The sequence below is a fragment of the Coccinella septempunctata genome, chromosome 6 (assembly GCF_907165205.1).
Source record: "Coccinella septempunctata chromosome 6, icCocSept1.1, whole genome shotgun sequence".
Classification (NCBI taxonomy): Eukaryota; Metazoa; Arthropoda; class Insecta; order Coleoptera; family Coccinellidae; genus Coccinella; species Coccinella septempunctata.
The window spans coordinates 34314708-34341121 of record NC_058194.1 but is presented as its reverse complement, the minus strand read 5'-3'; the positions used below and the strand labels follow the sequence as shown (position 1 = coordinate 34341121).

At 33.3% G+C, this 26414-nt stretch overlaps 5 protein-coding genes across 8 annotated transcripts; 2 read left to right on the top strand and 3 right to left on the bottom strand.

Moving 5' to 3' along the window:
* Window positions 1-22: 22 nt before the first annotated feature.
* LOC123315388 (DNA-dependent protein kinase catalytic subunit-like) lies at window positions 23-15003 on the bottom strand. 2 transcript variants are annotated; one of them, XM_044901057.1, is made up of 23 exons: window positions 14788-15003; window positions 14382-14729; window positions 14032-14325; window positions 13741-13952; window positions 13185-13682; window positions 12568-13009; window positions 11786-12469; window positions 11481-11683; window positions 9521-11427; window positions 8484-9153; window positions 7903-8377; window positions 7399-7580; window positions 5608-7275; window positions 5030-5388; window positions 4179-4939; window positions 3784-4059; window positions 3277-3707; window positions 2994-3193; window positions 2679-2941; window positions 2219-2622; window positions 1796-2058; window positions 1390-1680; window positions 23-1312 (listed from the first exon to the last, which is right to left on the bottom strand). In XM_044901057.1, exons 1-23 carry the CDS (start codon window positions 14939-14941, stop codon window positions 895-897), a joined length of 11403 nt encoding a protein of 3800 aa, XP_044756992.1. In that variant the 5' UTR covers window positions 14942-15003; the 3' UTR covers window positions 23-894. The 2 variants fall into 2 exon arrangements, with proteins under 2 accessions (XP_044756992.1, XP_044756993.1); XM_044901058.1 differs by having other exon boundaries at window positions 11786-12370; window positions 14788-15000.
* A 1627-nt stretch (window positions 15004-16630) lies between these two features.
* On the top strand, window positions 16631-21870 carry LOC123315391 (protein SMG7-like). Of its 3 annotated transcripts, none has more exons than XR_006537947.1 (12): window positions 16631-16866; window positions 16950-17166; window positions 17250-17533; window positions 17586-17771; window positions 17825-18198; window positions 18335-18478; window positions 18540-18732; window positions 18964-19291; window positions 20148-20565; window positions 20769-21013; window positions 21154-21303; window positions 21378-21580. XR_006537947.1 is itself a non-coding variant. In XM_044901061.1 (11 exons), exons 1-11 carry the CDS (start codon window positions 16832-16834, stop codon window positions 21606-21608), a joined length of 2655 nt encoding a protein of 884 aa, XP_044756996.1. In that variant the 5' UTR covers window positions 16631-16831; the 3' UTR covers window positions 21609-21870. The 3 variants fall into 3 exon arrangements, 1 of the variants encoding a protein (XP_044756996.1); XR_006537948.1 differs by having other exon boundaries at window positions 21154-21314; XM_044901061.1 differs by lacking the exon at window positions 21154-21303 and having other exon boundaries at window positions 21378-21870.
* Window positions 21871-22274: 404 nt separating this feature from the next.
* LOC123315409 (casein kinase II subunit beta) lies at window positions 22275-23924 on the bottom strand. Its single transcript, XM_044901089.1, has 6 exons — window positions 23771-23924; window positions 23455-23530; window positions 23259-23361; window positions 23005-23196; window positions 22764-22953; window positions 22275-22685 (listed from the first exon to the last, which is right to left on the bottom strand). The coding sequence occupies exons 2-6, from the start codon at window positions 23524-23526 to the stop codon at window positions 22583-22585; spliced, it is 660 nt and encodes a 219-aa protein (XP_044757024.1). The 5' UTR covers window positions 23527-23530; window positions 23771-23924; the 3' UTR covers window positions 22275-22582.
* Window positions 23925-24228: 304 nt separating this feature from the next.
* On the top strand, window positions 24229-24893 carry LOC123315411 (DNA-binding transcriptional regulator BolA). The gene is made up of 3 exons (XM_044901096.1): window positions 24229-24302; window positions 24365-24570; window positions 24625-24893. The coding sequence occupies exons 1-3, from the start codon at window positions 24281-24283 to the stop codon at window positions 24772-24774; spliced, it is 378 nt and encodes a 125-aa protein (XP_044757031.1). The 5' UTR covers window positions 24229-24280; the 3' UTR covers window positions 24775-24893.
* On the bottom strand, window positions 24789-26251 carry LOC123315404 (protein farnesyltransferase/geranylgeranyltransferase type-1 subunit alpha). The gene has a single exon (XM_044901082.1). It carries the CDS (start codon window positions 26055-26057, stop codon window positions 25095-25097), a length of 963 nt encoding a protein of 320 aa, XP_044757017.1. The 5' UTR covers window positions 26058-26251; the 3' UTR covers window positions 24789-25094.
* Window positions 26252-26414: the final 163 nt, after the last annotated feature.

Here is a 26414-nt window from a genome sequence, read left to right as displayed (position 1 = left end):
ACATTCCTAGATATTTATATACATATATGCTGAGTCTACATTTCTTGTTGATATATTGGTGCAACGAGTCATGAGTTATTCAGCTAAATTGTATATGCCTGTGATAAAAATTCAATACTATTTGTTTCGTTTTCAAAAGCAATTATATATATGTAGATCCTTTAGTTTAGAAAATAATTCAGTATTCATTGCTTTGAACTCAAAATCATGGAAATGTTTCTATATTAAAATAGGAATGAAAGCTCTCTTCATTAACATTTGAGCTCATAAAACTGATGCTGGTCGTATTAGTATATTTTTTGAGGAATTTTGCAAATATGTTTTTTATTTCCAAATATTTTTTTTTTGTTATTAAATATTTTACATATTGGCAATTTTCTTGTGATAGGCCCAATTGTGATAAATAAGAATGCTCATCACATTATTATTGTTTTCAGATGTTGAATTGAAAATGTTGTTCTTAATATAGAGTTTGCATTTACTATATTCCAATCTTGAAACGATCAACAATTTTCAATTCAGATATCAAATGCTTAATGAAAAAAGACCAAGATCAGTGAAACCGAAATTTGGTTTTATTTTTAGCAAGACTTTATAAATCATAATTAAGGTTAAATAAAAATCATCAAACAATAATCATTGTTAAACCAGTCTCTTTAAATATAACAAACTATTTTTAGTTTGGAAATCGTTATGTAGTTACTTTTTATTGATTTAATTTATTTGACTGATCTGATAATCTTTTTATTATTGTATTGAATTGTAAATATTTTATAAAAGTGTAAAAAATTGTTTATATCCAGAAATATACAAGAGATCTTGCAATTTTGCGTTTTTATATGCCACAACAGCAATATCAAATTACAAGGTGAAATATATCTAAAAAAAAAAAAATTATACCCATGGTCTCAAACCTACGTATGCCCTTCCAAGTAAATTATAGTCCCTTGCTTGATCAATTAGACAGTCAACTTGTTGTTCGACAGACAAACCACTCCTAGCTATCTGAGCTCTATAATCATATTCAGGCATGCCGCTGACCAATTTGCAGTAAATATTCGCATATTCTTTCACTTGTCCATCTTTCAGGTCTTCTATCACGATCTCTGTGGAATTTATGCCGTCCAATTTTCGTTTTACTTGATTTATTTTGCGATATGGAAACCAATCTGAGTTGGTGATATCACTTTCTTGATGCAATTTTGGTATTTCTAACCAATCCAAAGAGGGCTCCTTTATGAACACGCTCATTGTTGCTACAAGTAACTTCTTGTACTCTTTGAGGCATTTCATCGTGTTTATCATGGATTCCCTGAAGTTCACAAATGTAAATTATCAATACTAGTTCATAAAGTCATTTTTAGCTGAAAAAAGCTAAGACACTTTTACCTAAAATGACCCATCACTCCCAAAGGCTCCATGAAACTGACAATTTGAGGAGTCAATCTGAAGGGAATCAATTCTGGCACTGGAAGCATTTGTGTTGCCGTGCCAAAAGCATAACCGAAATCGATGCCTATCACGTGACCGTCTTCCAAACTAATGAGGGTGTTGCTCAGATTGCGATCTCCAATCCCAAGAATCCAATGTGCCACACACATGACTGCGTAGCTGCGCATGAAATTGTGACGTAAAGCTATGAAGCTTTCAGTGCTGGTGCTCAAGTTCCAAAAGGCTTTCCTGGAATGACCACGGAATGAAAGACTCACAACAGCACCAAACAAAGTGGCTATGAGTACTCGAGACTCTTTGAGTTTGAGGATGAAATTAATTTCAATCTAAGAATCATAAGCACCTTAAAATATCCTTATCGATTTCGTTCACTGCTCTCTGATATTTCGAAATTACTTTATTTCTGTCATATACTTTGGCGCTCTCACCATATGCCTCCATATTATTGTTGACACCTTTTTTAGATGAGAAAATAAATCTGGAATATTCAATCGTAGGTGCATCAAGGGAATTTGCCTTATTGCTTGCACGTTTCATGAAAGTTTCCATCATAATGGTTTTGTCTATCCACCTTATAATACCCAGACTTGTGGTTAATGGAATGACCTATAAAATATTGTCTTACAAAGTCCATTGGCAGCATTAAGAAAGATATATTAAGTGCTAAGAAATTATATGAACTTAGAATAAAATCAAGCTTGGATATTTATTTATTTGATAGGCAGAAAGCATTCACTTCAGAGATAGACCGTGAATTAATTCTTACCTCAAAGGTTTCCAGAGAAAATTGTTGAGAATAATTTTTTCGAAATATATCATTCATAAGATCGAACAACTGTTCGATTCTTTGATCTTGCCTTATATCTTCTCCAAATTTTACCAAATATGAATATTCCTTTGTATTGTTTCCCAAAATTGTGAATTTGATAGGTTTCCTAAGGGAATTCATTACAGAGACTTCCGGATGAAACTTGTATATTTTTATGTGATACTGTGGTAAGGGCATTGTTTTTCCATTATATTGTCCTGGAATTTCAAACTCCATCTGCACCTCTGTTGAGGAAAAATTGGCTAACCATGGACTGCAGTCTTTGAGTAATAGGCTTTTTGGTTTTCCCATGTTTTTCAGTTTAATAGATAGCTCTTCCATGTCATTCAACACCCGATCACCTAGGAATCATTCATTTATGCTTTACCACCGAAGATACAGACATATAGATACGTACTTTTGAACTCTTGAAAGTATTTTTTAAAGTCCCTTATTCTTTTGAAAACATTGCCATACAAGCATTTGGGGTTATTAAAATCAATTTGTTCTCCGTAAAATTCTGATAGGATGAAATTTCGAATATTTTCTAGTTCTTCTGAGTTTCCTATATTTTTCCTTATTTTATCTACGTAATGAACTAATTTTTTTTCAGGTAAACATACGTTTCCAACTGCTTTCAGAAATCTATCGAAATCTTCATTCAACAACAAACTATCCATTCTAGAGAAAAACGAAAATTATTATATCATTTTCTCCAAATAAAAGAATTCACCTTTCCACAATCCCAGACAGATAAATATTATCGGTATTGAAAGTCTCTCGACTAAGCCTATAAGGATACATTATAGCTTGGGGATAATTTTCTGCTATTCTCATTATTATTGAATCTATAGCATAAATAGTTTCAGAATTCATATTGGCCAATAGCTGAGGAATCCAATTGAGGAACATCCAGGTTGGCACAGATGTACTCTGAAAGTTAAATGAGATGAAAAATTTACAAAATATCACGTGGCTTTTCTAAAGGGAAAAACCGTTATATTGTAAACACATACTTCATGTTCAAACACGGATTTATACAAAGTTCCCAGATTTTCCTGTTGTAAAAGAATGGGAAATAACTGTCTAGCTTCAGCCAACCCAAGTTTCATTGAGCGCAGTACCATCTTGTTCAGAATGTCTACATCGATGTTTTGTTTTTCTATCATATAATAGGAGACTTTGAGGTAAGCATCTGACATAGTAGTAACACTGATTTCCTCTGAATCGTATTCTTCTAGAAATTGATATATTCTAGTTGCTCCATAATCTTGGAATCCTTTCGATTTCAGCACATGGTGGCCTATTATTCGTTCTAGTTTTTCGTTCAAGTTATCTGGAATTTTTTCACTGCTATCGAGAACTTTTGAGAGTTCTCCTAATATTTCGAAGACAGTCAAATGAATTTTGAGAAGAGATTCTTTATTCTTTTCCTTGTTCGAGAGATCTAGGGAAAATTTTTGTTTATATAATATGGTTAGACATCAACACTCAGTTTTATAAAATTTTGAATAAATGGATACCTTCTAACATATCCAGTGATTTAACAATAATTCCCAAAGTATCCGACGGATTTTTTGTGTAACAAGATTTTATGAACGTCATTTTGGCCAGATACATATCTACTCCTTCGTGGTTTCTGTGTGATTCCAGGTACTTCCTAGCCAAATAAAAGTTGTTTTCTCCCAAAGCTGCATCAACCAATCCCAGATCTAATTTCAGTTTCCAATCATTTATTCTTTCGATATACGAATTAGATTCCATATCCTCGAGTGATGATATTTTAGAATGGATCAAGCCTGTAGAATGTACATTAAAAAAAAAGAATGAAAAATCGAAATAAAACCTTATTCAATCAATCAACAACAATTTCAGATAGGCATGTATAATATAAATATATATATTCATTTCTACTCACTTAAAAATTGTTTGTAATACAGAATATCGATTTCTTGAAGCATTGTTGGATAAGAAGGCGCGTAATGTGTATTAGACCAAAGTATTTCTAGAAAACCAAAGATTTTCTCAATCTCTATAGAACCAAACATGCGATAAATATCGATGAACTCATAAATTGTTGTACATCTACGAAGTTTTAGAATTTTCTTGAAGCGTACGCTACGAAACATGGGATCTAAAACCTGCCACTGGCTCAAGAAAGAGTCTATGGAACTCCTCAAATACATTTCGGCGGCGTCAAGATCCTCGTTCAGCATCCACATCATCGCTATATGCTCTGGAAAAGCAGATTTTAGATAACCAGCTCTGCTGTTTTCGCAAAGCGCCTTATTGATAGTCCCCAGAAAATCCACACTAAGTTCCTCCTTAAACAGCATATCGTTCACCTCCGCTGTTATATACCAAGGTAATAATTTTTTTCGCTTCCAGTCTTCTTCCCACATGTTGTCCCAACAGGAAGGGCCTTCTGTCAATTTTATAGTGTCTGAAATTTTCTTCCACTGTCCCATATTAGCGAAACATCTAAAATACGCTTCATAGTAAAAGTCTCTATTATTTTCATTCATATCTTTCTCTAAAACTTCGCGATATAAATCTTTCGCTTGAGCCCACAATTTTTTGTGGTCAGTAGAAATGGCTTTTTTAACGATATCATCACACGGAACTTTGTTTTGGAATATGGAACATACTACATCCCACTCATTCAATTCTTTGTATAGTCTAGAAATATAAAAAAATAAACGATTCGTAATAACACATTGATTGGATGAATTTTATCATTCTTTCCAAAAAAAACTATTTGCAACTTACTCAGCCAGTTTTATCCAATGAATACATTCATCAGAAGTATTTACACCCTTGACTTTTTTTGGCAGAGGCTCTGCTTCATCCATATGCATCAAATAATTCTCGATTATCAAAGTGCCAGTTGAAACTAACGAACTAGACAAACAACACTCTACAATTAAATAAGGATCCAGTTTTATTTTCGATTTCGAGGCTATTATAAAATCCATCAATGTTCGCAACAGGTTCGAGTTGAATTCTGAAGAAGTTTTAAATATGGTTGCAATTATTTCAGTTAAATCCAACCAGTTTACACTGCTCATCTTCTCTTTGAGGTTTTCAAATAAGTTGAAATATAATAATTTGGCGATATCAGAATTCTCCTGAAATATAAATTTGACGTGAAAGGTTTGTTGTGAAAATGAATGCTAAAAAAAAAATAAATGTGGAAATAGTATAACTCTTCAGTTTCTGAATCACATCAATGCCTTAAATTATTATGGATTTTAATTTTTTTAATATGATCAAATAGAATCTTCATTCTTATGGGAAAACTTCAGTACTATACTTGTTTTAGTTGATGTAGAAAAAAAAAAACTTACCGTTGCCAATTTTTGAAGGGGTTCGATAATTGAGGAAAGTGGTATTTGTATGTCTGGAAAGTCCCCTTTTCTATACTTGCGTGTGATGCATACCTGTCTATCTCTCTCTTTCGCCTTTTTAGCTCTGTTCTGGACCTTTTGAACTTTCGACTTTACTTCACTGTTGGCAAAATAATCAGATATTTTCGCTTTGCTTTTTAGAAATCGTCTCTTCAATATCTTATGTTTCAAATGTTTATTTGGATCCTTGAAATTATCCATATTACCAGGGAAGGTTTGCGTTTCCAGAAAAAGACTACTCTGAGAGGACAAAAACTGCGAAATAACTTGATCCTGCTTGGAAGGAATGGTCAAAGAAAAGGTGAAATCCTCTTGTGTGGCTCGCATTTCTCCAAACTTGAACTGGTTTTCAGTTTTAACGATTGGACTATCGAGGAACGTTTCTGCAAACATGGGCACTTCGTAAGGATGTTGAGTGAGGTGATTGACGCTCAATTCGTAATCCTCAAAATCGCAATCCTCGAGGGGATGATCGAATAATAATTTATTAAAATCTTGATCGAGTTTCAGCGAACTCAACAGAAAATTCATTCCAGTTCCTAAAACTTTATCCTCGTTCTTAGGTTTATAAATTGAGGAAAAGCATTGTATGAATCTTTCACTTAAGTTATTCGACAAAATATTAGAATTTATCCAAAAGTTTCTGATGGTTTGCAACAGTTCTTGATTTTCCTCTGCTAAACCATCCATTAGGACATCCTTACAGATATCCATCACGTTGGAAAACTTGGAGGGATTTTTCAAATGATCAGAGCAAATATCAATCACAATTTCATATGCTAGTTTTTTGCACAATTCATTTGGACTGTTTGCCTTCTCGCAAACTGCTGCAATGATAGTACGGAAAGAAGGTTCATTCTCTAATATGCTTATGGTCTTTTGGATCAAACTCAAGGTACCAATTTGAACGTCGGAAGATTCGCTGTTTATATATTCTTCCCATTTCTCCGTCTTGAATTCGTTTACAGATTCAAGTACCGATGTTGCCCGTAGCATCACTTTCAAAAAGATATATTGAGAATTAGGTATAACGGAGGCAAATCTGCTCATCAATCTTATGATATGTTTCTCCTGAAGAAATTCGGGATTATGAATTGATATTCCTTCAAGAATAAATCCGCCCTTGTCTTTATCGGTTTCCCAAATTCTACTCATTATCGATTCGATCCCTAAATCTTCATAATTTCCAAAGACATTTTTCTCTTTCCATAGTCTGAGGAATATCCCCAACATTTCCGAACAGGGCATATAAATTGCTTTCTTAGAAGAATTCAATCGTTTACCAACAAATGTTAGAAAGTCTGAAATAATATCTGCTTCAAAAATGAACAAATTATTGTGTAAGAGCAGAGATAGGAATTGAATTTCTTTATCTGTTTCCTCGCTTTTTGAGGATGTTAACACACTCATGAGGAAAGACCTAGAGATGGACATGGTGGTTTTCCACGCCTCCAACAATATTCCAATAAGCTCCAGGTTGTACTTGAAGATGTCCCTTCGATCGGTAGATAATTTATCAAATAAGAATTCTATTACTTTCATTGCTAGATCTTGCTCCAAATCATCCTGAGGTTGGGATTTTTCAGACCAATTCGCCAACATTACCACCTGAAAATTCAGTTGATGAATTCTCTCCAACAATAAGTCATAATTATTCTTTAACCCTAATTGAATATTTCAATCATTCATCAAAAACAGTTGATTAAGTGTATAATAAAGATGTTTCCTTACCAAATCTGTTATGAAAAAATTCATTTCATCTCCGGCACATTTATCAACAATAAACTTCATTATTGGTGTGAGAAACCACTTTGAATAATTACTGAAAATGTGGGAAGTGTTTTCAATTATTTTAACCAAGAATATTCTAACATTCACTGGGGTAGTCTCATGAAGAAGTACATTCCTTAATCCTGCGAACGGAAATTTTTTATCCAGAGTGCCTTTCATTTAAACCAACAAGATATGAGAAAAATAAATTTGTATATGAACTTTTGTTATACTTTGAATGTGGACAAACCTATGCATGGACGTAAGTGCCCCCCATAGGTCCTATTTATGAAGATAACTTCTGTCTTGCAAATTTCACACTCCTCTCCAGAAGAACGTTTATTTATCCGAGATATCTCAGATATTATTATTATTGTAATCATTTGCAATTTGAGAGTGAAAAATCATTTGAATAATTTTCATGTAAAATTACACATAATTTAATAAAAATTCAAAGCAAAATACCTTTAAGGCAAAGTGGAAGTTCAGGAGGCTCATTTTCGATATTGAAGAAACTTGTTTCTGCCAAATGATTGATAAGTGCGCAAATTGTAGCCATACACTCATGATCGTTAACTTGGATGAAATCCATTTCGATTTCTGCAATTCCACCCTTGATTTCTGAAGAAGGTTCTGTTCTAAGAGCAACATTGTTCAAGTCATGTTTGGTGATATCTTCACCCAGTGAACTATTGAATATCCTTTGGGATCTCAATATCTTTGTTTGGATATCAATAGAAGATGGCTCTCCCAGTGATGCTTTTTTTATGTTAACAAACACTTTCTTTTTCTGAGGAAGACTGTTGAAATCTTTCTCAAATCCATAAGATTTCTTCAGATCCACCAGGTTTCTCCACAAAATATCCTCCTTTCCCTCGATTCTTGTGAATAATTTCACATGGAAATTGGGGTCATTCAAGCTATTCACCGCAATAGATACCTAAAAAATTTAATGCAATTTACTCTCTATAGAATAATTTTCATCTAGTGCCACACTATTTTTACCAATAGAATTCACTTTAAGTTACAAATTTTGACATACTTACCAATGTATTATAACAGTGACAACGGCAAATTCGTAGCAATTCTTCGTTTTTTGTTGTAACACTAATATTTTCTCGAAAAGTGCTTAATGTGCACTTCAAGAAACTTCGCATTAGTTCTTTATAGTCTGAAGTATTTCCAGGTAAGGCAGCCATCTGCAACTGTTGGTTTATTTCGTTGTCTTTTCCAATAGAGACTCTTGCAAATAGAATTTCCACTAGTACAAAGTTGATTATCTTGATAGCAAGATTATCTTCGGATAATTGATTTTTCAATTCCTTCAAAATCGATTCTATGTTATCCAAGAAATAAAGTTGAAATGCTTCTAGAGAAGTATTCTGAAACACTGTTACCAAAATATCTTTCCCTAGCTTCATTTTTAAATCTGTTGAATATGTCGGATTCTTCAATTCATTCACTAGCGTTGTCATAATTTCCAGCTGATCTTTTTCTGAGAGCCTCTTTACATATGTTTTTAGAATGATTACATCTTTGACGTATTGTCCAAAATCAGTAAACTTCAAGAAGAGGTTGATAACAAGTTCAAATAATAATATGGACCTGCTTTCTCCAAGCGTTTGATACAATTTGCTGATTTTTATTAAACATAAATTTTGTGCATTTCTGTCTTTTTCTTGAGAAATCTCTGTTACGATTTGATTTATTACAGCTCTGAAAATTCAAATTTAAATAAATTTTTTCCGGGGAAATAACTGTGTTGTTATTTATGATTGAAGCTGGATGAAACAAATTTATATATTATATTATGATTGCAACGGTACAAACCCCAATAAATTATTCCTTTTATTATAAAAGAAATAATAAATATTTCGACTTAATTATTTTTCAGTTTAGCAAGGGTTTGGAATTAACAAAGATTTAAAATTTTCAGTTCTTTACAAGGTCTAAATTGCCCAAAATTCAAGCCATCATACAACAAAAATCCAACTTGAATAAGAAAATTCGTATTTTTAATTCAAGTTTTGAGTCATCCAGGTTCCACTGTTTATATAGATCTAGGATAATGTTCTGAATTCACCTTAAAGTTGCAGAATATTTCTCCTCAGTAGTTGAATCTAAATGTTTGAAAAGAAATTCTAAAACTTGCAATTTTGGCTGAAAAGGATTTTGAAAAGATATAAATTCATTGTTCTCTAATATTATCAAAATGGAAGAAGAAGTAAGGAAATTTGATTTCCCTATAGAATTCAACGACTCGATCAGTTCTAAGCCTTCCAGCAGGCTAGAAAAATCTCTGCTCAAGAAATTTCTTAAATATTTCCAGTTGTCTTCAATTTTTTTCGAAACTGCAGCAGGCCAGGAAATGTTTCCTTTGAATCGGGAAATGTACATCAATATCCTTTTTATATACAGAATGCAATCAGAAGTAAATTCCTCACTGCTAGTAGACAACTTCAAAAATTGATCAAAATTTTCTATTAATTTTGGAATTATAACATCCTCGAAATTGTTTAGAAGGAATGAACCAATGGATACTTTTCCCCTTTCTTCTTGATCTTCCACTTTATCTGTATGGAATAAATAATACACAAATTCTTTGAACTCATTCTGTAAGCTAAATTTCCAAACCATGTTGTAATAATACAATTCTTCTTCGTTCAAGTAGAGCATTTCATTCTTGCAACTCTTGAGGAGGCACTTCCTGATAAACTTTTGCAAAATTTGCGGATATAAGGAACTGAAATTATAAATTTCATCATAGCCGCAGTTCTTTAAAATAATCATCCCATAAATGATCTTTTTCTGCTTGACACTGATGGGGGAGTTCAATTCTAAATCATCAGAAAAATTATTCTTTATGTGAAATATCAAATGCTCTTTCAATTCCTCACGCTTTTCTTCTGGAAGCTTATGGATTGCACATTTCAAAAAACACTCCAACTGTTTCTTGTTATTATCTTCTTCTAGCACATCATCTCTTAGATCAAACAACAAATGTACTATGAAGGACCACAGCTCTCTATTCCACAAATGTTCAATTTCGCAATTTTTATTCAGAACACGATGTGAAAAAATTAAGAATTTCCTATCGATCAATTTTTTTTCATTTTTAAAAGTCCTTTTGTCGATTACACTTATTACCATTTGTTTTTCATTGGCAGATTCAATAATTTCTTCAATGCTTCTTGTTGCCACAAATTTTAAGTAGTAACATATACTTTGAACAACATCAGCATCATTCAGGTTTTGATTTATCACCTTTGCGTTTTCTAAGAAAAATATCAATCCGTCCAGTCCTCTTTGTAATTCAGACATCCATTGAAATAAGTCTGTTATTTTATTTAACTCCGTTAACTCAATGTTAGTGCTTATTTCACTGGTAGTTTTCAACCAGTACGAAGGATCGTTTTGTATATTATGAAAATATTCCATAGAGGAAAAATAGGGTAAAAGGGAGGAAAATAATTCGGCACTTTTTTCTCTGCATAAAGAGTTTCTGGACCTTACATTTCCGAGTAGAAATTTCATTATGTCGATACAAGTTGTGCCTTCGAATCCATGTGGTTTTCTACGTTTTTCATCTTTTGTTCTAAAGAGACATGCTTTTTCCACAAAACCCCTCTGTAAGTGTTTCAAAGCTATGTTAACTTCTGAAATAATGAGCCTGTTTTCGAAATTATTTTCAATAAAATGTAACGAAGAAATGAATATTTCAAAAATTTCAATCCAAAATATATTCAGAAGACTTTTCTCCTCTCTGAGAAAAATGTAAAAGTTGTTGAACATTATTGCGGCACCTAATTTCTTGAATTGTTCTGGATGGGTGCTAAGAAACCTCATTTTCCTAATCAAGATTTTGACGTTTAAGGGATTTTGTTGTAAGGATGCTTCTGTAGATTGCTTTATGGTCCATTTAACAAATTCCCCTATGCATTTACCAGAAAAGGACCTAACATTTGGATTTGTAGTACAACATACTCCTTCCTGCAGAAAAAAATCGATTTATCGATGATAAAACAAGAAATAAGGTCACCTACAGTAAGAGCTTCTAAAATAATTGCTGTATGATATTTTGCAGACTTGTAAGGGGTGGAATACCAATGGATCATCTGCAAAATAAGCGGTTCAAATAAACCCCTGACTACTTCATCGGGATCACAGCCAAGTTCCAATATCGCTGAAGTGGATTTTTTCATCACACCTCCCAATTCCCTTTCCTCCTTGTCGGTGATTTGTTTAGCTAAAAGCATACTCTTTAGGATTTTGTCAATCGATTAGTCATCATAGCTTGGACTTTAAGATGGGAAAATCTATGAATGTAGAATTTCCAAGTCGAACTTACAAATTCCGAGAAACAGAATCACCAATCCCTGCAATAATTCGCATGCTATCACTCTTGTCTTTCGATCTGTACAATAAAGTGCCAGTTCTACAACCGGTGGAATCATTTGATCTAAGAAAATATCCAGTTTCATATCAGGAAAAGACAGAGTAAATTTCAAATGCTGGGCGTCGCTCCACACGTCAGTCACTATTCTTTGACCATCCAATAATTTCTCACAAACTGAAGTGGTTTGTCTTCCCAAGAATCTCACCATCTTCCTCTGCAGTTTTATTAGCTCTGGTTCAATTTCAAATACCATTTTTCTTTTTCTCAACGCTCTGTTGTATTTAATGGGTTTTCTTATTTCTGGTGCCAAATATGCCAGCGATTTACTTCTCAAAAAGGGACCGAGTTTGTCCACTATTTTTCCAACAAAATCTTCCAAAAGATCTTGCTTTATACTCTTTTGCCAGTTCTCTAAGGTTTGAATCCCAAGGTCAGCTACTGGTAAATAGTGTCTGCCAATCGAGAAGATCGTTATGAAAGCGGGAATGCAGGCAGGTAGCATTTCTTCAATTAAATTCGCAGGACATTCTAGTAAAACTTTCAAGCAAGATATCAGTAATTCACCTTCATACTGGCCTATGGTGGCCAAGAAATATTGCATATATATTGATAAGCCCTCAAAAAATTCTCCATTTCCTTATTTTATCCAATATTTCATAAAAAAAAGAAACTTGAATCAATTTATTAGAAATTATTAGATATTACAGATAACACACAATTTGTTCAATACTCACCAGTCTGATTGAAATAGCTCAATTCAGAGGCAATCCTTAGACAAATTGCTAGTAATCTATAAAACCCGCTGATCAATGGGTATTCAAGGGAATGTCCCATGAAAAAATTTAGTAACCTTCCGATATATTTATGAAGAAATTGAGGTTTTATAAAAAGGAATACTTGTTCATAAAAATCGACAATATTCAAAAATATCACATAATCATTCTTCTTGTTCATCTCAACTGACTGCTTCATGCAAGTTGAGTAACACTGTTTGTATGTTATTGTGATGTCCAACTTATTAATGCAAATGAATAAGGTGGCAATCAAGTTTTTCACTATCAGTGCAGTCATCAATCTTCTTTCTTCGATATTCATTTTGTTGTCTTCACTGTTATTTTTCAGATCTGAATTTAGTATGTCTTTCCAGAAAGGAAAGTAATTTAATACTGTTACTATCTGAAAATTACACATTGAAGTATAACTGTATAAGGCTTTCTGAAAGATTTTGAATCAAACAAAAATTTTTTCATTAATGAAATATTGCACAGAAGAACATCTGGTCAATTGCCGTTTGCTTGTGAGAAAATTCGGAAAATCGGAATTTTTTTTTTAAATACATAATTTTCAGTACCTCCTGAGTGTCCTTATCAAGTTCTGCTATATGCTGGTGGGAACAACTCCATATTACACCATGATAAATCAAATCGCCCAGAAAAGAATCAAAAAAGTCATAAGACATAACCATCTGGAGTGTTACTAAAAAGGCTTCATTAACCTTGATTCTGTTCAGAATGGGAATACAGGAATAATGCTTTAGCAACAATATGAGACTTTGTTTCAGCAATAAAAGTCCTTCTTTGTCTATTCCTTTCACAATTATGACACTGGTAATCATTGGTATATAATCAGGAAGCAGGGACCACTCGTCTGATGTGAAATTTTCCTGATCTACAACGTAAGTGATCCTAAAAGCATGCAGAAGTTTCAAAGAAAAATTAGAAATGTCTGTGGCGCTCAGTAAAGAGGAAGCAGATTTGAAAAATATTCTGATTCCATGTATGCATGTTTGTTTCTCTAGAGTACTGCTTGTCTCTTTATCCAACATCTGACGAAATCCACCAAGATAATTCTAAAATATTGTCATTAATTACAGTGAAAAAAAAAATATTGTGATGATTTGATTCCACCTTTAATATAACTGTGTGTTCTTGTTTCTTTTCTCTCATCAATTGCCCAGATACACAAATATATATACAAAGAATTACTTGGCTGGCTATTTTCTTTTCCTCAGCTCCCAAGGTATGTATCCATTTTAGAAGTGTATCATGCCAAAATTTGTGATCCAAGAATAATTTATCATTAAATAGGGATACATTCCTCTGTAGAAATAGCAAAGCAGCTGAAATACATATTAACGTTTTCAAGTGTTTTTCAAATGATGACTATTTGAAATCCAATATATAATTGAACCATCTCACCTCTGCAAGTTATTTTTATTTTATTGTGAAAAGCATCTTTTGATAATTTTTTTATAATAACATATAATTCATCAATATGTCTCTTATCTATATGATCAAAAGAAACTCTAGTCTGGATATGTTTTAAGCTTGTGAAAAGTCCAGCCACTAATTTCTTGGAATAAGAAATACTCGACATTTCTTCTTTAATTTTAAATAATATATGATTTAGTAAATTTCTGGCATCTTCTGGCTTCAGAGTATAATCTAGCCGTTCAACATACAAGCCCAAACACTCGTAAATCTTCTCAGAGACTAAAATGAGGGTTTGCATTCATCAAGTGGAAAGAGCTAAAATCATTTCAACTTACTAGATTCACCAAACTTCAAATCCCGACAATGATGAAGCGTCTTATAGAGACTTAAATAGTCATTAGTGAATTTGAAATTAATATTAATTTTTTCCAACATTATATATAACAGTGTTAAAGCTTTAACTTTTTCATCTGAGGTGGTACAATAATTTTTCAATATCATGAGACACTCTTCATTCATTTCTGGGAAATATTTTTCCATTTTCATTGAGAAATTGTTAACCAATAAATAATATAATTTCAAGCACTGTAGCTTTGCTTTACTGAATGTATTTTTGGGAAGTACAATTCTCAAAAATCGACTTATGCCATATTCCTTATTGAATATGAAAAGTAAGTAGTTATCTAAAAGGTTTAATAAAGATAATATTATCCTTTTTCTTGCAGGAACATAAATAGATACCCAATGATATTTGGCTTATCTCATCCTCCTCAAGATTTTTGTTGAACTGAATCAGAAAACGAAAACATTCTTGTGCAATACTCTCATCTTCTGGTTTATCAGTCAAATTAATAATGATGGATTTTAAAGAATCAGTTATATCGCCGGATTCCATTTCTTTCGTCGTCTGATTCTGATTCAAATACAGCCATAGACAACAACATGAATGTTGTTGGAGTCACAGAACATAAAATGTTGGAGTTGTAGTTGTGCGCAGCCTCCTCAGATCCTAAACACAGAAAATTCTTTATGCTCCTAGTGTTCTGTGATAACAAGTTTGTCTTTGAAGTAATATAAACATATGCGTTTGAAAAAATTCTCCCTCAAATATCTCTTGCAATTTATTGTGATTCGAACGAATTGTTTCAATACAGAAAGAAACTGAAGTATATATTACACTCTGATTTGTTAACAAGATAAATTTCTGATGCTATAGAATTTCATCAAGTAAATAGAAAGCTTCTAATTCAATATCACTATCGCTGTCTTCAAATTGATAATCCTCATCTGTTAAACTATTTTCAAACAACATAAGTCTAATTATGCTGCTACTGCTGTCATCATCATCATTGTGGATGTGGGACTCTTCTCTATTTTGTCCAAAACCAGGATATTTAACATGACGAAATAAGCATTTGCTACCAAGCCTACATACTCCTTTGCCTCCGCGAAAATATTTACAATTAATATTGGCCAATTTCTTATTTCTGTCTGCTATAAATTTTTCTTTGTCTTCACTGTCCACCCAAAAGGAATTTTTATATACGTAAATGGAATTGATGCGGCATTCAGGACAACTTTTAGTCACTTTATCTTCGAAATGTACGGAACTTCTCCACATTTTGATACATGAAAAACAAAAACAGTGTTTGCAATTTGGAAGAATGCCAAATTTATTCGAACCCTTATTTTTGCTGATAACTTCTTCGAAACAAATACCACAAGTTTTTCCTTTGGATATATCTTTCAATTTCCTTCTGTTAACACCATATTTTAAAGGTGATTTTGTATTTGCCATCGAATTCTCATTCGAAATTATGTCATGTCGATATCTGCATTTATTACCGAATCTACAGTATCCTCTTTCGAAATAATAACATATTAAATTTTTCTGCTGAGATCTACAGTGAGAAGTTTTGCGACACAAATTCATATTTTCTCCCAACAAATTAAACTTGAAAACTGTATCTGAGGTGTCCAATTTGGAAAATATGATAGGTTTTGTCACCTCCTACACACATGTCAAAAAGAAACAAATGAAATTGAACGATCTCTGATACAAAAAAAAAAAACAAAATGCCATATGTAGAGATTTGATTCTGTTTCAGTAGCTTGTCTAGTTCTTTGGAAATAGGGAAGCTACTCCATCTTTTTCATTTCAAAAACACACTTATATAAATTAACGTGCGCTCAAAAAAATCGCTTTGAAATAATTTTAGGCTGATCGGCCATCGAATGCGAAGCTGAGCGTTTTCAACACAGATCACAGAAACTGTGATCAACAAAAGAGTATATCATTGAACAAAACTAATCAAATGGGCTGCCACCAGAGAGTTGTCTCAGGCCGCCACCCATGCAGGATGCAGGTAGGACAATGAGGAAGAGTTAATCTTTGGGTAGGAAAACCTCGATTTGACCAAAGAGGAATATTTGATTTGATTCTGTGGTGTGTCTCACAGAATCAAATTGAGCACAGAATACTAATATGTCTATTAGTGTTCTGTGGTTTAACGCAGTTTTCTTCTTATTTATATTATTGGTGCTCTGTGCTCTTATATTTGTGTTCTATGGCTCTGTGCTTCTGTATGACATTTCATCAAGTGTTGTTACTCTGACTTTATTTTATTCCAAAATGAATACATGTTTTATGTACATTCAAATGTTTTCAAAAATTGAAACAAATTGTGGTGTTACATGGTTATGATTAATATGAGTCTAATTCCGAATATTCAATTTCAGGTCGTATAATTACCGATTGTTTTGCAGAGCATAAAATATAGATATAATGGTATACAATATTTCAGCTGCACAAATATTACAGTGAGTTGAAGATGGAAAAAATATCTCCAAGCTTAAATCCATCCGTACCATAGTAGACTGAATTCGTAAATTTTATATTTTAGGCAAGCTGAAGACTTGAAAATTAAAGTACTAGGCAAGCGGGACTTACTGAACGACTCGCAGGCATGGTTAGAACTACAAAAACTGCAGACAGTTTATCAACAAGCCTTGATTCTAGATTTAGAATATGCACTGGATAAAAAGGTCGAAGTTGATTTATGGAACATTGGTTTTAAAAACCATATCAATATTTTACAAGAATTTGTAAGGGATAAGAAGGTGATCACAATCATTCATTAACTGTGAATAATAACATATACTAAGGGTTATGATAAGTCATGTTTGATACTATTATGTTACAGAATCCACAAAGATCAGATTGTCAGGCTCTATTAACATGGTTTTTAGAATCAGCTTCTGGATTTTACATTTCTCTTTTGCAAGAATTTTGTAACAAATATGAAATTGATTTGTGTTTTCGACGTCAAGGAAGAATATATGGTCAAGCAAAGGAATTATTAGGAAATGATCATTTTAATTCACCACAATCTACTTCTTGCCTCTATATTTGCCAGTATTGTTTGGTACATTTAGGAGACATTGCTAGATACAGAAATCAGAGAAAGCAAGCAGAAAGTTTTTACAAGTATTATCAACAGTTATGTTAATTTATTATTATTGAAATAATCATATTTTAGACAAGCAATCCAAGTATCCCCTAATAGTGGTCATCCTTATAATCAACTTGCCTTATTAGAAGCAAGTTTGGGAGATAAATTATCAACAGTTTTTTATTATGTCCGGGGTATAGCAGTTAAAAACCCATTTCCAGCAGCAACTACTAATTTATTAAGTACTCTTAGTTCAATAATAGACAGAGACAGGTAGTATTGATTAATGAAATGAGTTCAAGAGTTTTTATTCCTCTAATTTTTAGGCCAAATGAACTACAAAGTAGAATGACTGCTAACGAATTCATTAATTTTTTCATCTGTACACATGGTTATATATACACAATGACAGATTTGTTTCAAGCTCAAACCATTGTAAAAAACTTGGGTACAATAATGACGGCACTAGTAGCAACCCAAAGCTTCACTGAAGATAAACTTATTAAAATGACAGTTATAAACTTGTATGCATTAGATCATATATCAAGTAGTGGGAAAAATGAAGAATTAACAGTGGACGAAAAAACAGCCAAATTGTTGATATTAGATCTTCTTGCTAGTTTTCTCAGTGCTTTCCTTGTGCCCATACATACTCTTCAAGCGGATAAGAATTTGATAGATTATTACGCATTACCTGCAGGTTTGTTCTGATTTTACTCGTACATTATTGGAATTAGAGGGTGAAATCTAGCTTAGGTATATGTATTTGAGCTTGTTTGTGTATGCACAGGTTGTTTTGGTTTTGAACAGTGTCACTCATTTTTTTTTTCTTTCAGTGAAAATAATTTTTCATTGGATTCAAGATTCCCCACTTATTTTGACTGAGAGTGTGTTTATGAAAAGGCTTCAAATATGGCCAAGCTTTTGTAAACTACTCAATAGTATACAACCTTTCTTGGAGGATTTCTCATACAACGATTGTAAGTTACCGTTTTTCAAATTTATAAATATGAAATTTCTGAAATGAAATTATTCTTACAGATGCGAATGTACCTCTGAGAGAAGATAAAAACTTGAAGGGTTTTCTACCATTATCGAATTATTTGAAGCAGTTTGATTTTGATAGATTTGAAGATGATATTAGTATCTCTAGATTGATTAGAGTTAAGAGAATATTAAATTTTGGATTGTGGTTGACCGATTTCGAAGTGAATGGTACTAAATTGATAACAAAGTAAGTAAAAATCTCTTCATTATGAACTAGAATTAAATTTGATAGAAGAAAATCCATAAATTAATGTAGATATAAATTATTGTTACATTAGAAGTAAAACGGTTTTACTGTTACCTGTTTAAGATGCTTCTATGAAGAAGAAACAGTTTTTATGGAGAGTTTCCTTTTGCATTTATCCATTCATTATGAATCGTATTTTATTGAGACTTTTCAAGGAAAATTGCTTTGTAGGACAGAGTCTGATAATATCATACGATTTGAACCAGGATGCATACAACCTGATCCAACCAATGAATTATTAGAAGAAATAAAGTCATTCAGTATAGACAACCAGACCCAAAATGCTACGAAAATGGAGAAGAAAGGTGGAATCTTGAAACCCCAAGGATCTTTGGAAAAATACAGAGAAGAAAGAGAACTGATGACAAATTTGGAGAATAATGGCTCTGACAAAATTACTGTCCAAATGAATGTTAAACAGGAATCTGCCAAGATGAAGAGAGCCAAACAAAATGTGGCACTTCAATCAATTTATAAAAAAATGGAGGAAAATAAACAGGTTTGTAAAATAAATAGATTCAAATTAGATATATTCTGAAAAATTTGGTAATTTTATTGTTGGGTAATGGTAATGAATGGCAAAATCCAAGGAAATGGATTATCTTGCCATTTACTAACATAATGAACGTAATGAAGGAGTTCCCTACATGTTGGCCAACCTAGAAAAAGGTCTACCAACGGGGAATGATTGCTTCCTAACTAAACCTACTTCATTCTTTCCGCAATGATCAAATATATTTATAAAATTCTACCGAGCTTTCTAGAGTTTACTGTTAAAGAGAAAAAAAGATTTTCATAACCTCGTTTGCTGATTGGTTGAAATTTATGTTGGTATTACTACTTCTTGTGACAATTGACATATTTCATTGGCAAACTAACCTATATTTTTATTAACTTTTCAAAAATATCGATGCAAATTGTTCTGTGATCTTGTGCAGCACTAGTAGAATTCGCTATAAATCTAGTTGTGTTGATCTTAAAAAAAATATAGTAGTTCATGAAACATTTGAGTAGAATAAATGAAGATTATTGTCAACATTTTTTGTTAAAACCTTTGTGTTAGTTTGAAAAATCAAAATTTATTCGTATATTTTGTTTCCAGGTGAGTTTACGTTCATTTTTTTAGTTTTAATTTAATACGAGGCACATTTTCTCTACATTTAATCACCCTTAGGCTGTATTCGGGTTCGAATTTCGGACAGTCCGAGAATTGTTATAGAACTGCGCAGAAATGTTGCGCCCTAGTATCGAATACTCTGCGCAGTTCTAGAACCATTCTCGGACTGTCCGAAATTCGAACCCGAATACAGCTACAATATAATGTAATGACTATTTCGTTTTTCTGCAACTCCAAGGTTAAATTCAGCGTAGAAGAAAAAGATAAATTGGTCAAGTTTGAACAAAAATCTACACCGGCTTCCAGAAGTCCCAGTACAATAACAAATACCAACAACCAGTTTGGATCCTCTATCAGAACTCCGCCTTTCAACCAAAATCATTCCGTTTTTCCACCCGTTTCTAACCATCAACAGCAAGACTATTTGACAAGTCTAAGAAATATGGCCAATAATTACGGCATGGGAAATAATTATCCCATGCAGGGCATGTATGGCGGCGGTATGAGGGGTAACATGACCGCTCCAGGTTGGGGAGGTGGACAGGCACCTCAGAAGACCAACTATAGTCCCATGAACATGGGCACCGCCACTTATAACCATCTACAGTCATCTGGATTCGACGGTAACGCCACGGCTAATTGGTGGAATGGACCAGGTTAGATTTTTCATTGTTATTCTATTATTTTTGTTTTTCTAAAAAAGTTGTATGTAGATTTCGTTATTTTGATTTCATTCCTCATTGACATAATTGGTCATGACCATTTTTGTGTGTATTATGTGTACATTCATGTATGAATTTCATTCAGTTTCAATGAGAATGTAATTCAGAATATTTGAATAATTATTATCATTCTTCAGCTGCGAACAATATGATGACGCCAGGGGGCGGTGGATTCAACAATTTCAGCAATCCCCCCCCCTTTGGAGGTCCAATGATGGGAGGACCCAAAATGGGGAACAACAATCAGGCAAGCGGAGATTCTTTCAATTCACCTTGGAATTATGGCGGTAATATGGGTCAAATGGGGGGCGGCTTCGAACAGAGTGGAAATTTGACCATGAGACAGCAAATGTTGAAAGAAGCCAATAATATGACGAGCAACGTAAGTTTGACGTTTTATAAAAAAAAATTAATGGTCAATTGAGGACTAATATTAAAATGCTCAGTTTTTTCGCGGCAATAAAAAAATGTTTTCCGTTATCATTTCCTCCACCCCATCCTATCCAAATGTTTCCTTTATAGACGCCCACTAGATTTTCACCACCTCGTCCTGACATGGAGCCCATTTCCTTCTGTCGATGTCACGAATGAATTCCCCCAAGAAAAATCATACGCTTTATCGTTATTTATATTTCTGATTCGTATTATTCAGTACCCGCATATTGTGTTTGGGTGAGTACCAGGTCAATATTTCAATGCTTTAGTTTCATAATATTAATAACCTTTGGACTAAAATATTGTTTCAGATGGGTGATAAATTTGTTCCAAACCAACACAACTCGTCTGGTTATTCCCTCTTCAATACAAACAGCTGGAATCCGAGTCTGACAAATCATCTGAGGAACCCTGTGGGCATCTCTTCGGAAAACGCTTTTGGATCTATGCAACAATCGTCCCTCTTTGCTAACCAGAGACCGCAATCCTTGGCTCAATTGTTGGAGCAGCAAAATCAAATGCCAAAAAATGATTTCCACTGAATTGACAGTCAATTTACGATGGGAAGTAGTAGATGTGGTGTGTGAAGTTGGGGAAACGTTCACTTACCACAAATCCTAATGAAAAGCGATCAAAACGGATGAGTATTTCAATGAGAAGCATTCATTGTCAACATTTGTTATACCAGATTCATAGTTGAGTAATATTGTCAAAAAAAGGCTTATTTGAATGATATTGCTGCATTGTATCGAGATCTATTTGTTCTGTTATTTTTTTTATGGAAATAAAACAACCATAACTGAATCTCTTTTCTATAATAACGCTAGTTTTTGGCGTTGAATTCCTTTCATGAAGTATTTTAAAACATTTTTGCATGTAATATCACCTTACCAAAGCCAAATTTGTATGTTCTAAACTTTAGAAATATTTTTGAAAACGCCAAAGTAGGTACGCTTCATTTCAAAACTCCTCAACGAAGTCTATTGTTGCGCTAGATTAGAATCTTTAGAAATCAATAAAAACTCCACCTTTCACAAAATGTATAACTCGCAGACAACTTTTTTCGATTAAAATAAGGTGAAAACAATGGCTTTAAAGAGATTTCTGTATCGACAGACGAAATTCTTTAACTAAAGAATAATCCTAGGGTAATTTCTTATTCAGAATCCTCATTTCTTTAACGAATGTTTCACAATTAAAAAATTGTCAAGCAATAAACTCAGATTTATTGAAATCATACTACTAAAAATAACAAAAGAATCAATATAAATCTGCTTGCAATGCAGATGGGGGTCAAGTTTGTAGGGGTGGAACAAGTAGGCCTCCAATTTACCAACCAGACAGATTGGATAACAATCAAGTTTGTTTTTTATTGTAGCCTTAATTAGGTTCAGGGTAATACAAGTTCCATAATCATAAGTTATTAGAATTTGAGAAAGAAAAATTTGAGAGTTACTTCAAACTAACATGTTCCTCCACAATTCTATTACAATGTTGACATAAAATTGATTTGATTTTAACGTTTGCCATTATTGAAGTTTCTGAGAGGGCATTTGAATGTGGACGCAGCCTGTTGCTGCAATTGATATGCCAACGGGTGGATTTTGAAACCAAATAATCTGAAACGAAAAATTCCACTGTTAATAAACCATTCATTGCCGTGAAATTTTTTTATGAATACATAAATTTAAAATTACCTGGGAACAAATTGATTAGTTGGGCGCTTAGGTCTATACTCAGGGTGAACCATAAAAAGCATGTGTGGAAACCCAGTACCAAAATAAGCTCCATCTGTATGATGATGACGGGATGATTTTGGCGTATAAACATCCATACATTTAGGGCAATAGGTCTTTACCATTGCTTCTCCAGGAACATCAGATAAACCTTCAAAAGTAAATTAAATTTGCATTCTTAATCTTTGTAATTATCAATTACCTAGAGGGAGCATTGGTTGAGACTCGCAGTACACTCTAGGACAGAATCCAAAATCGCCAGTCTGATACTTCTCAACCATCTGAGCAATTCCTCGGTTTGTTAAAATGTACCTTGCATGTATCAAACCATAGAGCATTTCTGCTGCTTGCTCTATAAGGTCAGATTGGTTTGGGTTATCATCCAAATCATCATCTAGAAATTTTGAAAAATAGATATTATAAAATGAACCTAAAAATTATAGAAGATTTACAAACCAGGCTCTAAATCCAAAATCATATCCAACGCTTGTCTATAATGTGGTACTTGCTCATTAAGCCCAGTCAAATTGAACTTATCTTGTATATAATCTTCATCAACCTGAAAACACAAATAAGATTTAATAATTTTCTCCAAGTACAATGAACTAGTTGTGAATTAAAAGATAATGTTACAACTGAAGACATAACTAACCTCGCAAAAAAACTCATTTCCTCTAAGTCCGCAAAACCAAGAAATCCATGAAACCTCCTCAGAGCTGCTCATTTTTCTGCGAAAGTAAATCAACAAATGATGGTAAAAAACGAGAATTTTTGATAAATGGGTACACGACAGACACTTATGTTTGTTGTAGTAGGTTTATTGACATTTGTTCCGAATTCAGCAATTGAAACGTCAATTGAAATTCGCTTGACTAGTTAAAAATGTTTACTGTACATTTACTTGCAAGGATTGTTATTCCAATAATTTTCAACATGTCTGTGCAAATATTCAAATGAAAAAAACTTACCTTTTCGTGCCTTGATTAGCCACGCTTACGTTACTTCATTTACAAAAATAAAAAGACCATACACAAATATTTGATCACAGAACACGATATAGGTATACGTAAGCGAGTTCGGTTATGCATGTCCGCCATATCGCCCTTATCCTGGATATTGGATCACGTGACAATGGAGCATTGGACCAATCGGAACTCAAGACCTTACGATTTTTGGTCACGTGACCGTCACCTTGGATATCAAAAACGAACGCCCGAACGCACTGTACAAACCACAAAATAGTTACTTTCCTTCTTGCGAAGAGGAATCTTCCTCTTTGCTTATAGTAACTTTTTTTTCTTCTGTCATTTGATGTTTGTGGTCTGAGATCAGCTGAGCTGGGTGGTCTATGCTGGGCTGTCTATGCCACAGATTACAGAGAATTCTCTGTAGTCACAGATTACAGAGAATTTTCTGTAGTCACAGATTACAGAGAATTCTCTGTAGTCTGTGGTCTATGCCTTTGTCTATGCCGAAGAATGCTTACAAAATTTTTTCAGCGTAAGTAACCCTAAAAAAAAGCTAACTGGCTTCACTTTAACAAGTTCAATTATTTTTTACAGGTAGTATTTTGAAATCTTCTCTAAAAAATATGTCTCACCAAAAGTCAGTGGAAAACACCATTCATGGCAAGCTTACCGAAAATTTAAACCCATCGTATTTGAAAATTATGAACGAATCTTATATGCACAATGTAAAGCCAGGAAGCGAGACTCATTTCAAAGTTATAGTTATATCCGAACAATTTAATCAAATACCTAATATAAAAGTCAGTTGAGACAGGTGCAGATTTTGCATTCTTAATTATCTGTTGTTTTTCTAGAGGCATCAGATAATCTATAAATTACTCTCCGAAGAAATGAAAAACGGAGTACATGCACTATCTGTAGTAGCTAAAACTCCAGAGGAATGGGATGCAAGTGATAAAAACCTAGAACCAAGCCCGAATTGTAGAGGTGGTTTTGGTCAGTAGCTCAAAACAACATATTTTATGTAAGATAGTATGTAATTTGTTCCGTAAATAAATTTTCACTTACCAATACAAAAGACAATAAAAATTGTTTGGTGGTATTAAAAGCTCAATATTTTCAAGTAAGACTAAATGAAAACTAAAAACTATTCTTCTTAACCTTATCATAGTATGTTGGTAGTTGCATTACGTCAAAATTTATGATGACAGACAACATATTTCTTTCGAATGCCCATAATCAGCTCTTATATTTCCTCTGCTGGATAGGATTGACCAGTAAGCATTATTATGTAACAAAAATTCTTATTTATAATTTTTCCAGTCTAAGACAACAGCTTCCTCAAATTATCACCAATATAATTCCAGTAATTTGCCCTAATGATATCAAGTTTAGTAGCAAGCTCCTCGCATAAGTTTATTCCTCTATTCAGTGGATATTTAGGATCCTTACAATTTTTGTTTGCCTGCTCTTTGCACATATCTATAATGTTAGAAAGTAAAAAGATGGATCTATTACCAGATTCATATAATTGTTCACAAAATGAAGTAATATCCTCATTTCCACTTAATCCTTCATTGTTATGAAGCATTAGACCTCTTAAATAACTCCAAGAACTTTCATTTTCTTTAGCTTTTTGAATGTTTTTCAGGGTGAAATCAATTTCAGATCGGCACACAGCCTCTGTAAATCCTGTTGAATTTTTTATAGTGAAATATCGATGATTCCAGGCTGAATTATTCCTTACATCTATTTCAATCAATTTCTCAGTGAAATCTAATTCGCCTTCATACAGTGAAAATTTTTTGACAACCCACTGTCTATGTTGCCAAGCATGGTAATTTTTAGCATCCTTGTTAATAGCACATTCAGTAATATTTTTCTCTTGGCTGGGGTCCTTCAACCATTCCACCAAAATCCTTCTGTGCTGCCATACCTGATAATTTTTCGGTTGCTTAAGTATAACACCCCCCACAAAATTGAGCTCAGCCTGAAGATCCTCAGCAAGCTCCATCAAAATTTCTCGACGATATTGCCACACTGTGTAGTTCGCTGGATTCAATTTTACAGCATCCTGAGTTAGTTTTAAGGCTCGTTTGGACTTTTCTCCTTTTTTAACCACGGCCCTAAAGTAGTCAAAGACATCTGTAAATTGCGGTGAGTAATCTATTGCAACAACAGGATCTTCCTCATCCTGGGGTATTGGCTGAATGTCTTTCCATTCAGGTCTATCGCGGTAGAAAACGTGGTCTCCGGCTATCTCGTCTTCACTACTCGAGCCGGACATTATTGAAGAATTTATTGTTTGTTTTCGCGAGGAGACAATTTTTCAAAAGAAAAACCCTAACCTCCAAGGAGTTTTTACTCTATGATATAACCCTTTTATGTGTTTCATATACACAGAAATATGTGATATATGCACTTCTCTTTCCTTAAAGTACAGGTGTACCATTCGTTTTATTGAAAGTTTTGGAAGAAGGAAACGACACCCTGTTATTTGATAATTATACTCTGTTATCTGTGTCCTGTGATTCCAGATCACCAACAATTTTTGTCGCTGCTAATCAGAGATATTACACATCTTTGCTGCTAACAGCTTGGTAAAAAGAAAAGTGGAGTGGAGTGTATGCGCGTTACATGATAT

Coding starts and splice junctions, on each gene's coding strand:
- LOC123315388 (XM_044901057.1), bottom strand. CDS start 14,941: ATGGAATCCGGCGATATAACTGATTCTTTAAAATCCATCATTATTAAT. Junction 11,684..11,785: donor GATTCTGTTTCTCGGAATTT/GTAAGTTCGACT, acceptor GTATGCTTTTAG/CTAAACAAATCACCGACAAG. Junction 1,681..1,795: donor ATCGATAAGGATATTTTAAG/GTGCTTATGATT, acceptor TGGTCATTCCAG/GAAAGCCTTTTGGAACTTGA.
- LOC123315391 (XM_044901061.1), top strand. CDS start 16,832: ATGGTATACAATATTTCAGCTGCACAAATATTACA. Junction 19,292..20,147: donor AAATGGAGGAAAATAAACAG/GTTTGTAAAATA, acceptor TGCAACTCCAAG/GTTAAATTCAGCGTAGAAGA. Junction 21,014..21,377: donor CCAATAATATGACGAGCAAC/GTAAGTTTGACG, acceptor ATATTGTTTCAG/ATGGGTGATAAATTTGTTCC.
- LOC123315409 (XM_044901089.1), bottom strand. CDS start 23,526: ATGAGCAGCTCTGAGGAGGTTTCATGGATTTCTTGGTTTTGCGGACTT. Junction 22,954..23,004: donor TCAACCAATGCTCCCTCTAG/GTAATTGATAAT, acceptor TTACTTTTGAAG/GTTTATCTGATGTTCCTGGA. Junction 22,686..22,763: donor ACTAATCAATTTGTTCCCAG/GTAATTTTAAAT, acceptor TTTTCGTTTCAG/ATTATTTGGTTTCAAAATCC.
- LOC123315411 (XM_044901096.1), top strand. CDS start 24,281: ATGCTTACAAAATTTTTTCAGC. Junction 24,303..24,364: donor GCTTACAAAATTTTTTCAGC/GTAAGTAACCCT, acceptor TATTTTTTACAG/GTAGTATTTTGAAATCTTCT. Junction 24,571..24,624: donor ATCAAATACCTAATATAAAA/GTCAGTTGAGAC, acceptor TTGTTTTTCTAG/AGGCATCAGATAATCTATAA.
- LOC123315404 (XM_044901082.1), bottom strand. CDS start 26,057: ATGTCCGGCTCGAGTAGTGAAGACGAGATAGCCGGAGACCACGTTTTC.